General features: G+C 47.0%; 1 protein-coding gene across 1 annotated transcript in view; it reads right to left on the bottom strand.

Annotated features, from left to right (window-relative positions):
* Positions 1 to 11,983, bottom strand: part of LOC104275107 (calcium-dependent secretion activator 1-like) — a gene marked incomplete at both ends in the record, with an annotated part of 71,067 nt that extends 59,084 nt beyond the window's left edge. The window contains 2 exon segments of the mRNA XM_009870962.1: positions 7,117 to 7,449; positions 11,870 to 11,983. Of these exon segments, the coding sequence (XP_009869264.1) occupies positions 7,117 to 7,449; positions 11,870 to 11,983 (447 nt within the window).
* Between the last annotated feature and the right edge of the window lie 4,344 nt (positions 11,984 to 16,327).

The raw sequence follows: 16,327 nt of genomic DNA, 5'->3' as shown, positions 1-16,327 counted from the left end.
AGCCCTAATGGACCTGTAGGGATCAATATTGCCAGAGCAGGATAGATCTGGTCTGATGTGTGACATTGCCCATGTGGCCTCTGGATAAAGCACAACTGTTTCTAATTTAATTTGTAAAAGCTGCTGGAAATGCAGAGGACAGCCGGTCCCGGCGTGCTGCAGCCCCTTCGTGCTGCCCAGCCAGGGGGTCACTACCGATCTGGATGTATTACTCTTCTCTACTTCTGGAGATAATTTTGCATGCTTTTCCATTAGACTAATGAGCTTTCTTGGTCACATTTACCTCGCTGGCAAGTGGTGTCACCCCTTATGGTGAGAGGAGGGGAGCAGCACAACAGATTGGAGTGGGGAGGGGGAAATGTCAAGGGCGCTCAGTTGTGACAAATAACAACTGAGTTCTCTATTAAGCAAATTAGAATGAGGCTTTGGATCAGACGAGTCTCCGTAGACTTGTGCAGCAAACAATGAGTTAAATCCATTTCTAAAACCCTGTGGTGGAGCAGCTCCCAACAGCCAAAACATTTTGCACGGCAGCAGAGAGCAGAAATAAGAGGCTGCTCCTCCACTCCAGAACCTGTCTGGATGCTGAAACCATTTTCTGTCCCTTAAACAACATAGCGTAACAAGCCAACAAGTTCTAGTGGCACAAGTGACATCTGGCTAGCCTGCAGAGAGGCATCTGCACCCCTAAACCCAGAGGGAAGGCTGGCAGGAGGTAGCGTGGGAAGGATTCAGTGCAGAAGACTTCTGCAGTCTAAAAAACATCTCTGCTTAGTATTAGAAGATGACAATTGAGTCTTCCCCTGCAAGTCTTCACTATTGTTGCATGATATTATAATTTCTCTGCTAAATATCTGCTCTTTGGATGCACACCCTCGCCTGGTTTCTGTAAAGGGGCTGGAAAACCAGAATATGTCCATAGGAGGGCCAGAACTGGAAGTTCCTAGTGTACAAAAACATACATCCCCAACTGGCAGCTAACAGGGTTAAAACACCCTCTGATTAAATGAAAGCATCTTTAATTAGTTTAATTGACCATGCCTCAGCCAAGACCATCTGCTCAGCAGTATTTGCCTGCTCTTTGCAGGAGCGATTGATCAGCCATAGCTAGAGAACACAGCATTAGGCTACATCAGATTTATTTTGTTTAATAGAAGAACTAATTTGCTTTAAATTTAATTACAGGGGCCAAGATTGCTCTCTAAGTCCGTAACAGCACAGAACATAAGCTGATCCTACAGCTAATGGACGCACATGTGGGTCCATACGTGTCTGTGCAAATCAGACACTCGGTGACGACAGCTCGGGCGAGCAGGTCCCATCCTGGCAGGGAGCGATCGCTCCACCTTGCTCCCCAAAAAGCCAGCAGCATGGCGGCACACAGTTGGGCTGGCAAGGCCACCCCACTTGCCACCGTGTTCTCCTCCAACCAGCTGAGCTCTTCCCTCTGTTAGATGCTGGAGAAGACAGAGGTCCCATCTCAACCACCTAATTACAAAGACACTAAATGACACGTCACATGTAGAGTCACTGGTGCTGCCCTGTGTGGGACCAACAAGGACAAGCAGGGGACTGCTTCCTACCTCCAGGGTGACCTCCATCAGCAAACCCCTCCCGAGCAGGGTGGATGGCAGCAGCCGAGGGTCCAGTGTTGGCAGACATCACCCTCACCCCATGCCCGACATTGCACCATCCCTCTGTTTCTCTGCCCTCCCATGCCAACAGCATTCTTCAAAATATCCCACCTCGAGCTGATGAAGAAGGGCAATTCCACATCCTCCCCAAAGGACCACGTGTATCTACGTTGCATTATTATGAAGAGGAAAATTTCATTCACTCCCAAACACTTCTTGGTCTTTTTTTTTTTTTTTTCCCCAATTTCCCACTGGGGGCTAAATCACTGCTGTCTTTGGGAGATGCCCAACCCTTGCCAGGCAACGCTGCGGCTGCCGCTGGCTGCTACAGGAGTAATTACAACCCTGCAGAAGGCTCCAGGCTGCCATTTCCGTTTCCATGGAAATAAATACTGAATTACTGAAAACAGACTATGATGCTTTATGGATTTTGAGGCTTTTGATCATCTCAAAACCACCTTAACCCATTTTCACTGGTGGTGGCTTTATTTTAAAGCGGGGATGGGGAAGCATTCACTGTGTGGAAACAAAAATCTTGAGTTGAAATGTTTCCTAGATAAAAATCACAAATCACAGGCACCCAAAACTTAGGAAACAATTCCAAATGCACTGGTTAGAGGCTTTAATCCCTTTACATGGAATAGTCAACAGACATGATGGGACTTGGTCTGTGTTGTAGCCCACCCACACATGCACGCTACTCTGATGTTCTACTTTCCACCTGGATGGACAGGAACATATACTGAACAACCCCAACCATGTATTACTCAACAGGTTTGACATGCATATATTTAGCTATTTGTTTTCAAATCTAATACTTAAAGGGAGCTAGATGAAATTGGAATCTTAGCACAGCTGTTTTTCACATTTAACAGTAATGCCACCATGTATGAAACACTTCAGACCCAGGAAAGAAGAACAGTCTCACTGTGAAGCCTGTGAATTCAGACAGTCCTGCAGGGACAGCCTAGAGTCTCGTACTTCCTCCGAAGCAGGAGGAGGGAAAAGTGCAGCAAATTGTAGATGTGGTTGGGACATCAGATACTGCTGCTGGGTTAACTGAACAGCACTGTACTAGCTCCTTCCCTTCTCACTGTAGCTAAAAATTACTTTCAATCACAGCTTGAGATAGGAAAGTAAATCACTGCCCTAGGGCTAGGGAAGAACATGACAGGGAGAACACCACAGCCTGATTTTCAGAGATGCTGCTGGAAAAAAAATAAAAAAAAGCCATCATGAAGGTCAGCGGGAAATATAGGGCTCATGCCCAAAGAAATAACAGCTGCAGCAAAGACTCAGGTTTGGAATTACTCATCATTTGTAGAAAATAGCTCCTGTATGACTCTTCCACAGTCACAGGTTAATTACAAAGCAGAAGACCTCAAGCCTTGCCAATGGGCTCTGGATCAGAAACCAAAGACTGAAACATACTCTCTCTACCTCCTCGATGCCTCTCACACAGTAGGAGCTAGCTGCTGGAACTGGAGATACCCAATTCCCACATTGACTCCAGTGGAGCAGAAACACCAAGCCACATAGCATGTTATGCAAAAAACTCAAGGGTCTGTGTATTATTTAAAATGTTCTAGTCAGAGGTTGTGCTTAACAACACCCTTATCTCCATAACTATTCTGCTACAACATCACTTTCCATCTTTGTTTCCTAAAAGCCTTTCTAACTGTATTAATCCCTTCTGCTCTGTTGCTATCTCAGATCCTTCTGTATCACTGCCATCACATTAAGAATACTTATCTCACACCACCTGGGGATATTGTATTAAAAAAAACCCAAAACCCTTTAGACATCATCCTCCTTCTGCACAAACAAAATATTATTTCACAAGTGAATGGAAATGCCATCCCAGTGATGCAATCGTTATGCAATTAGTGAGTATGATGTAACAGGAGGCTGCATCAAGAAAAGCACCATCCTCCAGACCGCAGAAGTTCAAGAAAGCGTTTGGGACTCTCAGCATCACTCCCGCTCATGCTTTAGGACTATAATAACTAGGCAAAGCCTTCTTGCACAACATCTGGGATAGTTTCACCCTGCACGCCATAGCTAGGGAGAGCACGTCAGACCAGCCAGCCCCTCTGCTCCAGGTGATTGATTGATAACTGCATTTACAGCACCGTGCTGCCGCTCTGGAGAGAGCGATGGCATTCAGACAGCCTGCCAGGGAAAAGGCTCCGTTTCCCAATTCCTTGCATGCATGGCTTGAGCTTCAATCAAATTATTAACATTTAAATTGTACTTCCAATTAACTCCAATGAGACAAGAGTCAGACCAAGAAGAGTCAGCGTGTCTTCACAGGGAGGCAAATGAGCACTGCTCAGGCTGACTGACTGAAATGGAATCCAGACTGAAACTCAACAGAGCGACAGAAATAAATGATCATTTTTAGGGGTTATGAGGCCAGTGACCCAAAGCCCAACAGGTGTGCTCTGTGCTGCAAGTACAGCTGCAGGCACAGGCCGAGAGGTGCTTGCAAACCCACCCGGGAAAGGAACTCACTGATGATTTTGGGGCAGGCTGGCAGAGCAGAGGTGTTTACAGAAGGTGGCTTGTCAAACAGAGACAGACAGATGCGGCAAATGAAAATTTATGAAGATGCAAAGGTGGGAGCCAGGGGGAAGAGAGCAAGTCCCTGAAAAGAAGCCCTGCCCACGCATGTCTCAGCCCTGCCATGACCACACCGCCCATGTACACCCAAAGCGGGGAGCCACCCCCCGCTGCAGCTGCCCTGGGTCCTCTCCCACCCAGCACCCAGCCGGCTGCAATGCTGCCCACACAGAATCATAGAATGGCTCAGGCTGGAAGGGACCTTAGAGATCATCTAGACCAACCTCCCTGTCATGGGCAGGGACACATGATTCTCCTCTCTTCAGATGTCTCTGTTTTTAGGGCTGCAATGTTGGCAGGTGTCTCTGTCTCCCTAATTGGTGTCAGAATTCCACCATCAGAGATGCCAGCGGCGCAGAGCGGCTCAGCACAGTCCAAGGGGTTACAGCACAGCAGAGTTTCCAAGCCATGAAGGGCAAGCGATGGCTTGCATCTCCAGATTGCAGCAATCGGGCACCCAGCTGCTGCTGTGGCTTTGAAATCTGCCCTGTGCAAACATCAAGAGCTTTTGGAGTAGGAAATAATTTGCTACTAAAGTTTAGGAAGGAAAGAGAAATATCTCCTGTTTCAGGGCTGATGTCAATACCTCATCAAGAGATCAGGAGGAAGCTTTCATGGGGGAAAGAGGTAGGTTACCGAACCACTGCTCACTGCATTTCATTTTCTGCTCTCCCCTGCAGCTTTGCAAAAAAACACGCTAGCCCAGCAGCATGCACCTTTGACTCTTGCCGGAACTCACCATACAAGCTACACAGACAAAAACATCTGTAGGCTGGTAGGTTTTACTTATACCCTACAACAGCCTGGCTGCAAGCGATGGCTGAGACCCTGCTTTCAGAAAAGACTAGTGGTCAACAGCAATTTTGGTGCTTCATGGCAAGACGTAGGTGCAGAACAGCTGCTGCTACTTACCTACGGACTGCTGGTCACAGGAGAGCGCCGGACATCCCTCTGGTATAACCCAGACAACACGCAGCACTGAAATAAGGGTTCCCACAGCAAAGCCTGTGTATTCCACTCCTCCCAACCCAACCACCACTATCACTCACACTGTACCCCAGCGAAACAGCAAACAGCCAAACGACTGCTGGCCCTGCAGCTTTCCGAGCCGTGCCTTGTATAAAGGGCTTTCCCTTCTGCATAGCTAATCCTCGCCATCCAGGTATTAAAATCGGAGTAACTCCCGCACTAATACTCGCTTTTGACAGAAATAACATCTTTCTCTGAAAGCTTAAATTACAGGTTTGCCACCTCTGAGTATTAGAAAAGACCTAGAATTAAATCTTTCAGAGCAAAACCAGGATCTCCTGGAGGAAACGGGTTGCTCAGTGCAACAGGGCAATTTGCAAGGAGCAGCCACTGGGTTTGCAGTGTCAGGCAGACGAGGTCTCAGGAGCAGAGATCATCGACAAAGCAAGACAGCCGTGATTAAATACCATTCTCTGCATCTCAGCAGGCCATAAACCAGAGGGTAGGATCGCACACACGCTCACATGAAACCACCCTAGTTCCTTATCCAAGCACAGGTCAAGGGAGGTCGAGAGACTCAAGGCTTGAGTTAAAAAACCAAACCAATACTACAGAACTGACTCAGTTCTCAGCATCTCACTGAAAACATTATAGTTTTGATTTTAAAGAAATCCTCCAACAGAGGACGGAGGCAGGAAATTTGGTTTGTAAACATAATTTATGAGGATCAACACAATCCTGGTTGTCGCTTTTTTGCTATGAAGACACCTTACTCAGGGACATTTATTATTCTCTCCCCACACTGCCATTAAGGTCTGAGATGAACAACAACAAATGCAAGATAATTAAGCTCTTTACAGGAGAAAAACCAGATCAAATATAATTTTCTATGCCTTGAAAAGAAATGGAAATGTCTAGACAGAAGACAGACAAAATTGGTCTCGCACATATTACTTTCAATAAGAAGATGAAGCCCTGAATTACGAGGAAGAGATTGAGATATACTCCTCCTCTGAAAACTTTCCCCAGCATTACCTTACCCTCCCCATGACTCTGACATCCTTTATCCCACCTGCGATAATTATATCCAATAGCAGAGGACCATAATCTGGGACACCCACAGCCTGGATGGCCACAAACAGCCCTCACCAAGAGCTGCTGGAAACACAAGCAGCGCTGCAGAGCACCAACCTTGTGCCTCTGGGGAACTGGATCTTACAAGGGGAGAGAAAGAGAGGAATGGGAAAAGTTTTCATCTGTCTGGCAACTCATAGTGCAAGCAGAGTCACCTCAAGGTCACGGGGGTTTGGGGTGCTCTCTCCTTCCACCACAGGCACACAGGGGTCACAGAGGCTCCCGCTACTTAAGGAGAACTCGTACAACCTCAGTAAGCGAGTTTGCATAAGGCACTCCCCCCAGGGGCATCTGAGCTTCAGGTACTAATAAGGTTATTGCAGGCTGCAAGAATGTACTTCTGTCATCTAGATTGGTGATATGACAGCGGAAAGGCAAGTAAGTCGCAGCAGAACAGCCCACTTAGCCATCATCAAAGACCAGACACAGCTGGAGGAATAAAATTCTCCCATCTCAGCAATGCTACGAGATTTCAGGAAGGAAAACTTTTATATAAAAGAGCTTCTAAAACATCTGCAGAAAACCCTAAGCAAACAACCCCGAGAAAACAAGCATGAGCATGAGAAAGACAGTCAGAACTTAACTGGCAGTGCAAAAGTCCCACCACTGACCAAAACCCCCTTCTGCTGTGGATGTGCTCTCCAGAACAGTCTGGTCAGACAAGTTTCCAGTTCATAACAGCAGTACTTCTCATTGGCAAGCTCTGCCCCAAGAAAGCCCCTTGCACTCCCACCCAGCCTGGGAGAAGGACCCTTACCTGACATGCGTTATACAGAAGCTGATGCTCAAACTTCTTGATCCCCAAAATGTTCTGGAACATCTCGTAGAGCTGCTCCTTGCTGAGAATGAGCTCCGAGGCAGCGCTTGCCGTCATCCTGGCCTGCTGTTTGCGGGGATCCTCTTCCCCACGGTAAATAGCATCAAACTTTGCCATCCAAGAACTCAGGACTGTTTCCTTGCTGAGGCCATCAATCTCTGGCAGGCTGCGCACTCTCTTCTCAATGTGCTTCTTGAAGACCTCTCGGGAGTCATTCGCTGAGCAACCCCCGCTCTGCACCATCCTAGCAACACGGTCACTTTTCAGGAACACCTGCAAAAAAAGAGTGACTTCAAATGGTGTCAATAAAAAAAACCCTAAAATCTCTCTTAAGTACCACAAAATGTGGTTTCACTGCTGGGAAGCCTGCTAGTGGGCTGCCAGCACGCTTCCCAGCTCTTCACTCAAGAAGCACACGTTGCCCGACAGACAGAGGTTTCAGCTGTACTTTAGGAAGTGTAATGAAATCAGGTGAAGCTTCTGCTTTGCGTCTGCTAAAACAGAATGTTTTGATGGAATTAGGACTTCACGTGATGTTGTGGTCGCACCTCCCCAGATACATAAATGACCTTTGGGAATGCAGGATTATATTTTGCTTTATCAAACGTTTGAATAAGGAAGTTATCGCGCACCTACGTTCACCTAGCCAAGTTCTGTCCTGCTAGAGGGAGCCAAGGCATCCTACCCAAGTCATTCCCTTTATCCTGGCAGGCAGGCCCCCTGGGAAACCTCTCTCCAGTGCAAGGACCAGGCTTACATTAAGCTACTACATCAGAGAAGATGGTTGCAGACTGCCTTACTGTCACAAGGTGACAGGAATGGCATTATATTAATCAATTTAATGTTAACTTCAACTAAATAACATGCCTGTGCCCACTTCTCCCACACCTTGGTCTTTCCAACCTGGGAACGAGAAAGAGCACTGTTAAAACGCTCCAGGAAAGGACAAGGACAAATGGCCTGATCTTTGCAAACTGATGAGCAAACACTGAGGCAACTCAGATGACTAAAAGGTGCCACAGCCACAAGTGGACGAGGCCGAATCTCTTTATGCTCCAGCTCTGCTGAAGCAGCGCAGGACGGCTCAGCAGGGCTCCAGGCTGCCTGAGCAGGCTCTGCAGAGCGAGCAGCCCGCGAGGGGCAGGACACCAGCAGCAGGAGGGAAGGAGAAGGCGTTTGATGAAGATGCTCTTCCCACTGCAAGAGCAGCAGAAGGGTCAAAACACAACAGAGCCCTGCAGACCAGGAGGTGCCATGGGAGCAACGCAGAGCTGAAGGGTGAGAGAGAGACAGCGGGGTATTGCGTTGGCTCTACTCTCCCAAGCCCCGAACACAGGAGAGCAATCGACACCCAGCAAGAACTGCTGTTTTATTCATGATGGCGAGAACAGAGCAGGCTGGGAAGAAGTTGTGCCAGCACCAGGGTGTATCTGTCAGCTCTCAATAATTAAAGAGCTTGAGGATGACCTAAGGACAGATTTATTTTTTTTTATACCACTCAGCAACACGGCACTCGATGTGCCCAGATGCTTGATGGCACAGGCATCTGTCAGGCGTAGTAGTGGGTTTTGCTCCAGGACCAGCCCAGAAACGCTGCTGAGGAAAAGCTGGACTGTTTCCTTCCAACATCACTGTGCTGGGGACTGTTCCCTGCAGTCAAGACAGGCAGGATGCCACCAGCAGCCTCTTTGGTCCATGCTGAAACAATATCAGCGCACGTTTTGTTCCCTCGCAGAGCTTAAATATGAGCGATAACACCCTGCATGTGAGCAGGTGCTTTTAGGTAAACAGGTGAGAGCTACCAAAATCCAAGCTGCCAGTGCAGCTGAGGAAGCCCCCAGCACACTGACTGCTGGAAATAGTGGGAAGTTGTGGCGAACGGCCCCCCTGAAGCACCCTCAGCTCCCACATTTCCTCTTTAATCCTCTGCTCCTGGTGTCTTTGCCCTGACCCTGGGTGACAGCGCAGACTTCCCACACCTGCCAGCACCTCCACCAGGGGAGTGACAACATCACGAGCAGAGGGACCCAATTCCCCACCTTCCCTCAGTCCTGGTTTATCCTGACGGGTGCAGAGCAGCAGCCAGGACAGGAGGGCTGCGGGAAGGCAGGTGTGGGGGAGCACCAGTCAGACACAAAGCAGCAGAAAAAGATCGTGAAATAGGAAAATACAAAAAAAAAAAAAAAAGAAAAAAATGATAAAAGAGGTGTCCTGCAGAGCGAGCTGCTGTCTTTTCTAAAGACCAGGCGAATCATCCAGCTGTAAGACTACCGGGAGTCAAGAATATCTGGAGCAAAATCCTAGCATGTGTGTACACACTGGGGCATGCAGAAGACAACTGCTCTCCATGAGCTGTGTTGGCATCTCCTGCCACATCCACAGATAAGCCCACACATCACACATGGCCCTGGCTCTTTCTGCCCACAGCAGAGTGGAAATAGGTCTAAGGGAGCTTATCCACAACACCCACCAAAGGGACTGCTCCATAAAGCACTAGTTGACAGATGAAGCTCTACTCATCAGAAATAAAAGGACATGAGAAAAGCTCTCCTGGGGTGTCTGAAGAGTGTGCTGGGCTGTCTCACACACACAGGTCTGCAGCGGCACAGCAGTGCGTTGCAGACCAGCAGCAGAGCCTGCTCAGATCGCTTTCAATTTAATACCACCCTGTGAACTAGTCTAAGACTGACAACCGCATGCTTACCCCTCAGCAGCACAATGTGGCCATGCAAACACATTCAAGGCAAGAACAAACGCATTCCTGACCTACAACATCACCTTTACCTCTTTCTTTCTCCAGCAAAAAAAAAACAAACAGAAAAGCATTCCCCAGGTAATGAACCTATTCTGCACTGTTAGTAAGTGGACCCCTTAGAAACACCAGCCATGTCCTGCACAGAGGTGGCCAGTTTCAGCTGAGAAAAAACCCCAAGTTTGACATTTTTCCAAGCCATCATGCAGCTTTCTAAGTCAGTACCTCAATATCAAATACCACACAGCATCTATCCGAGGGACAGTGAACTGCACAAAACTCTGAGACTTGCAGGAGCTGAGAGAAGCAGGACCTGCTGTAATTGTACCACAACTCAACCAAGGGTGGGCACCCCTCTGCAGCCAAGAGGGGAAGAAGAACACCATCATCAGGGAACGCTGCTCAGGCACTAAGAGGGGACAGAGAAAGCTTTGCCTTGTGCCTCTGCAGATGCTGGGGAGGAAAAGATATGCAGCTACGCTACAGCTGCACCGAAGCTGAAAGTACATGGCCATAAATTAAAGGAAACAAACAATTTTAAAAAAATCACAAACAAACAACACAAAAACTTGCTCTAAAGGACACAGAACGATGCATCAGGCTTTTTCTGCCCTGTTTTAAGTAGGACAGAGCAGGAGGAGCATCCAGTTGAACTGAAGAAAAAGAGTCTGCAGATATCTAGCGTTGATCAACTGCTCTTTGCAAGTTTGATCGCTTGGGGTAATTATACAGTACGGGACTTCTGGAGCTGGTCAAGACACACTTTCAGCCAGACCAACCAGTGAAACAGGGATGTATTTCACCTGGTTTCGAGCAGCTTCCTGCCCAACGGTCCTATCTGAACAGATTATGCAGCTCTTACATCCTACAATGCAGCTCACGCCATCTTGAAAACTTTCTCTGAGAGCATCTGTTTGGTGAAGCTGTGATAAACTGACGATCCCTTGGCAATTCCGTTTCCGATAAGAGATGTAAATTACTCTCAGCTTCCTTCCTGTACAGAGAATGATGGAGCAGTAACTACTGGGCTGGTTTAACAGAGTTAATCCAGAGATAATTTGTGCTTTCTTTACACAGAAGCAGCTGCTGCCATTTTTTATAGAGTTAAAATTCTCTTCAGTTTTAGTATCTGATTTTGGTCCCCTCTTAGATTCCACTTTCAGAGAAATATTTTATGCAGGCAATTCGAAATCTTCACCTTTTATGACAGAATAGCTCTAGGGAGAAAGAGAAATGGTTTGCAGAAAGGCTGGCAAAAAAATAAGCGACACTCCTCACACAAATCACAAGCACTGATTTCCTCCAAAAACAGAAGCTCTTTCCTTCTGAGAAAAGATACGAAAGGCAACATTACGGACTGCATACAAAGAGCTGCAAAAAGACAAACATGCATAGTTATTCTTTTGCAAAATTATGCTTTGTGCGCTTTGGTGTCATCTAGTTTTGTAGATGTGCACCCTCCTCCTCGCTGCTTTGCTTCACAGCACTTGCCATAGCACAGAGAAAAGACAAGACTTGCTGAAAATCCCAGTGTCAATTAGACACAATGCAAAAAAGCTTCAGCAAGAACCGAATGTGCTGCCCAGTTCTCCCTTGGTGCTTTTCATAGGGACCACGTGACACTTACATGGTGCCATCTTGCCTGTTTTAGAGTGCACTGTTGGAAAGTATCAGGAAGATATTTTTCAACTTAAAGGAAGGGTGATCCTCCCTATAATCAAGCTATAGGATACACCATAGTGTAGGGGTTGCCCCAGTTGCCATAGGGTTGCACATTTGAACCCTGAACCTCACAAATCTTCTGATGCACCAGACATCAGACAGAAGAAGCTCTGTGCTTGCCTTTGGTTCTGCTTGATGAAGGACAGTCCGTTTGCTCTGAATTTGACCCCATCTTTGAATAGGGGCTGAGAACGTGAATATTGCATTGTCTTTCCTTACCTCGTAGTAGCTCTGGACAGCGTTTATAAATGCTTCATCTGCCACGATCTGGGTTTCTCCATTAAGAAAGGCCTGGAAACGATCTTTGATTGTCTGGAGCTGCTGCTTACTTATCTGCAAAACATATCAAAAGGAGAAAATGAGTCAAGAAAGGTAAATATATGAAGAAAAAATCGACTAATTTTTATGCACTATTTTATCAGGGTGTTTATGGTGTGCAATTCTGCTCTCTCTCAGGGACAGCAGCAGTGGATGAGGAATCAGCCACACGTGGGTACACACACACAGGCACTCTTCACCCTGTCAAGGTCACTTAAGCATTGTGAGCACCTAAAAACCATCCTAAACATCATTTCTAAACAACTCTAAACAAAATGCATGCGAGACTTTCCCTGCTCCAGGTATACCTAAGTCAAAAGCAAGCTGCTGTGTGCATGCTTGGAAGAGGCAGTTTCAGTGCAATCTCTCCCCCATTTAGCCTCTCGTCCCCTTAAGAAGATGAGGTTTCATCCCTGAACGTGAAGCCTGCAAGCTGGCTCTTGAAGATGGCGCTCATCAGAACTCTGCGGACTTGGTCTCTCTCCCCTTCCTTTTTTTTTCTCCCTTACTCATTTCTTTTGGCTTGTCACACACAGAACATGCATCAGTTACAGCGCTGAAAGAATTGAATGTCATTGAATGCCAAAGAAATCACGTGAGGGCAAACTTGTATTCCTTACCCTAGCAAGGACTTTCTCTCTTGTCTCTTTGCTGCTCAGAACAGTTCCTGTCCAGCATACAGCTGGTATTACTTACAAGACAGTTCTAATTTTGGCACAATGACATCAATAAAGAGTTTACACGGGTTATTCCAGCCTTGCAAGATAACACACCATTATTTTGACAATTTATCTGTCAGTTTAAAAACAGACATAGCTAAAACCCCTCACCTCTTCAGCTTGTAGCGCAGACAGGCACAGCAGGCACATAAGCATGTACCCACAATGTCACCACATCCGAAGATGCAGATAACACTCATGTTGAAGGGCTGCAGGGATTTAACTGTAGTTGTCCCTGGTTCAACATGGGGCTACCTCAGATTTGAGGATAAAAATTAGTTTAGATAAAAGAGAAGGAAGCAAACCAGAAGTATATACAACAACTTCAAACTTAAAGGGAAGAGGGAGCAGTAAGAATTAGGGCAACTATTTTCCTAATGACCAAAATATCTAGAGAAGAGTGCTTTTTCTCCCTCACTGGTATGCCAGCAGAAGACACTAACCCATCAGAATGGAAGAAAAAAAAAAAAAAATAATGGCTCTATGTATCTAAATAGCTTTGAATAAAGTATCAAAAACCAGAGAGATCAAAAAAACTAGAGGATAATGAAGTCTGGTAAACATGGCCAGTGATAAAAAGCAGGAGAGGCACCACTTGGAGAATGTGACAATAAATATCACTAGATCTAGATGATGTCCCACGTGGGGTGTTATGGGACTGCAGTAACAAACATCACGAATACTGGTAATTAATTCTGCAACACCATGCTGAGGAGGGTTAGTGAGCAATGGCAATTCGACACAATAATCGGGGATTAGCTTATCCTGGTGCTCATGGAGAGGTGCTCCTCAAAGTGACATAAAGCAAGACTCAATACGTTGTGCTTCAGAAAACACGGAATGGCCTTCACCATCCCTGTGGGTGCTGGAAAGAAGAGTCATTCCCAGCCCCAACACAGCAAACCAGACCTCACAGTGTCCCACACATACAGAAAGGCTCAGCATCACAGGGCTGGAGCAAGGACCATCCCTCTAACCTGACGCACTTCAGCCTTGGGCACTATCTGCAAATGAACCCCGTGGAAAAGCACTGCTGAGAGCTCCTGGTTTTAAGGCTGCCAGGATCTAATTTTTGGCTCTAAGAGTCTATCTGCCACGTCAGGAAACCAAAACCCTTTGCGGTGCTTGCCAGTAGCACCCCAGACATCACGAGCCCTTGGGTGACACACACAACATCAGGTGTAAAGCAGGCTCCAAACCTATCTGAGCTGACTCCTGACAGAACTAGAAACTAGGTCAGCGATAAGAAGAGCCAGAGACAATGCAGTGATCAAGTGGGAAACACCTGTGGGAAGGCACTAGGTCTGTTTTTATTAAGCATTTAATTACCTGGAAGAAGAGAAAAGCAGGGCGTTAATTAAATGTATTGATGATTTTGTATTAGCAACCATTGTGAATACCAGGCAGAAATAACAGGGCCACAGAGGCCATCAGAAATTAAGACAAGAAACAGGAAACCTACAGTTGGTGAGGTACAAGCAGAAACATGCTAAGAGCACAGCTACTCTGAGCTAAGAGGTTCTTCATCTGGGATTTTAACAGTGTGTGTGGCAGTTTTATTATTTTTCTTCCCCAGTTTATTTCTTAGCACAACATCCTGAAATCTTGGCTTGTTCAATTCCTGTAAAGCCAGCTAGCAGCAATATTTTCTGCTCCTTCCTCAATATTGAATGGGCCACCTTCAAAACAAGTGATGCTTCTTGAAATTCCTAGAAACTCCCTACATGCAGCTCACATGTGAGCTCCTGGGTGCTGTGGGAATGAATCATCAGATTTGTCTCTACCGGAGTGTCAGTTGCCTCCTCCTCACCCTCAAGCTCTGTGCAAGTATTTTCTTTGTCCGGGGAAAAGGAGATCGTTTTTGATCGCATCAGGCTGCAGCACAGACCAGTCCCTGGGTACCAGGACCCTCAGTCTTCCATCCCTGCCAGACCATGAAGGAACATGACCCTATCGACCCATGACCATGCCACTGTTACAGACATTATCAAGCGAGCAGTCAATTTGAGCCTAAATTGAACTGCTTTCATATTAAATTCAGCTTCTGCAGCGCAGCAGCAGATGCCCGGTGCAGAAAGCCAGCATCGTCCAAGGAACGGAGGGAGGGAGTTCAGACCCACACGTCGCCGAGACGTGCTCAACACACTCTACCTCCTATTTTATGCTTCCTCCTCTCTCCATCAGGCACCGAGGGCATCACTGCCAAACCCTGAAGTGCCGCAGGGGCAGCAGGGAGAGAGCGTCTCCCAAGTGAAGGCCAGACTAGGGCAGGGGGACAGCCTCAGCCCCAGTATCACCCTCCAAAGCCTGTAAAAGCAGGGTCAAGCAATGCCAGTAACCCATCCGCAGGTCTAAAAAAGCACATGCCCTGAATGCTCACCTGGAAGCTTAAGTGCTTTAAAAGCAGGAGCATTATTTCATCACTTGCTATTAGAGGCACCAGTGATCAGCTAGAAATCCATATAAAGCAAGTCATCAGCTTCTGCAGATCCCGTGAGGCCACTACGGGGCCAATACAAACCACTTCTCACTTAGTTACCTCCCATCATGTGCTTGCAAATAGCAGAAAACAACACAATTACTTCCTTCCAAAGCACATGGACACAGTATCACAGCCTTTGCAGCAGCTACCGCCAGCGAGATCACAGGACACCCTGCTTGCACACGGGGACTCTGGACCCAGGTGAACTCTCCCAAGCAGTATGTTTATGCAGCAGAATGTTTCACAGCCTTTATCCATCTAAAGCACGTGAGCAGTTAAGTTGCCAGGTATACATGTGCATAGAAAACGTAATGGAGTCAGTGATCTCCCAGCACAGGTACCAGGCAGGGCGCCCAGGGAGCTTTGGGCTGGCACCCCTAGTGGGCTGCCCAGCTTTGTATAAGACGTTTGGCAGAGGTCTTCTCCATAATGGACTAAATCATGGGGAAGAGCTCATCAGTGACTTAATCTGAACATCCAAACGCTTCATACCTTCTTGGCCTGAAGTGTGGTTTTTGTTTGTTTTGGCCTTTTTTTTTTTTGGTTAAGAGAAACTGCATATCCAGCACAACCTACCAATCTAGTCACCTCAGAAATCAGGTGAAACAATCTCTGGCATGTGCCACCTTCCCACCATGGTCACAACCAAATTACAGAGGCAATTTCTTGAGTTTGCTTGATGCAGATCTCAGCAAAGGGCACGTCAGCCTCTTCAGGAAGATGTCATGGACAGCTTTCTTGTTATGTGTTATTTCTGCACATACTCCATCGGACTCGGAGCCAAATGCAAACCTGAACGCCCAGAGCCACGGCACCTTCTCCAGCCTTGTTCCAGCCAGCAGAGAGCTGGCATCAGTTCGTTCATTGTCTCCAGCCTCCTTCACCTACATCCGGGGAGCACAAGCATCGCAAAGGGGAGCTGTTTGCCACAGAAGACTTCCCTCAAAAAAAGTTATACATGGCAACGTGCCTCACTAATCCATCCTCTCCTCCAAGATATTTTGCTGTCTCTGAGCGTGCAGGAGTAAGTACAGCTCACTGCCTAGGGTCCACATTACACAGTAATACAACACCAGCTCGATTTGGGTTTTGTACCCCACACTGTATCACGGCTGGGCTCAGAGTCTCAGACTTACATGCTTTGAACTTCAAAGAACT

Source organism: Apaloderma vittatum, unplaced genomic scaffold (assembly GCF_000703405.1).
Source record: "Apaloderma vittatum isolate BGI_N311 unplaced genomic scaffold, ASM70340v1 scaffold17306, whole genome shotgun sequence".
Lineage (NCBI taxonomy): Eukaryota > Metazoa > Chordata > Aves > Trogoniformes > Trogonidae > Apaloderma > Apaloderma vittatum.
The sequence above is the reverse complement of the archived record's forward strand: the minus strand, read 5'-3'. Positions and strand labels throughout refer to the sequence as shown.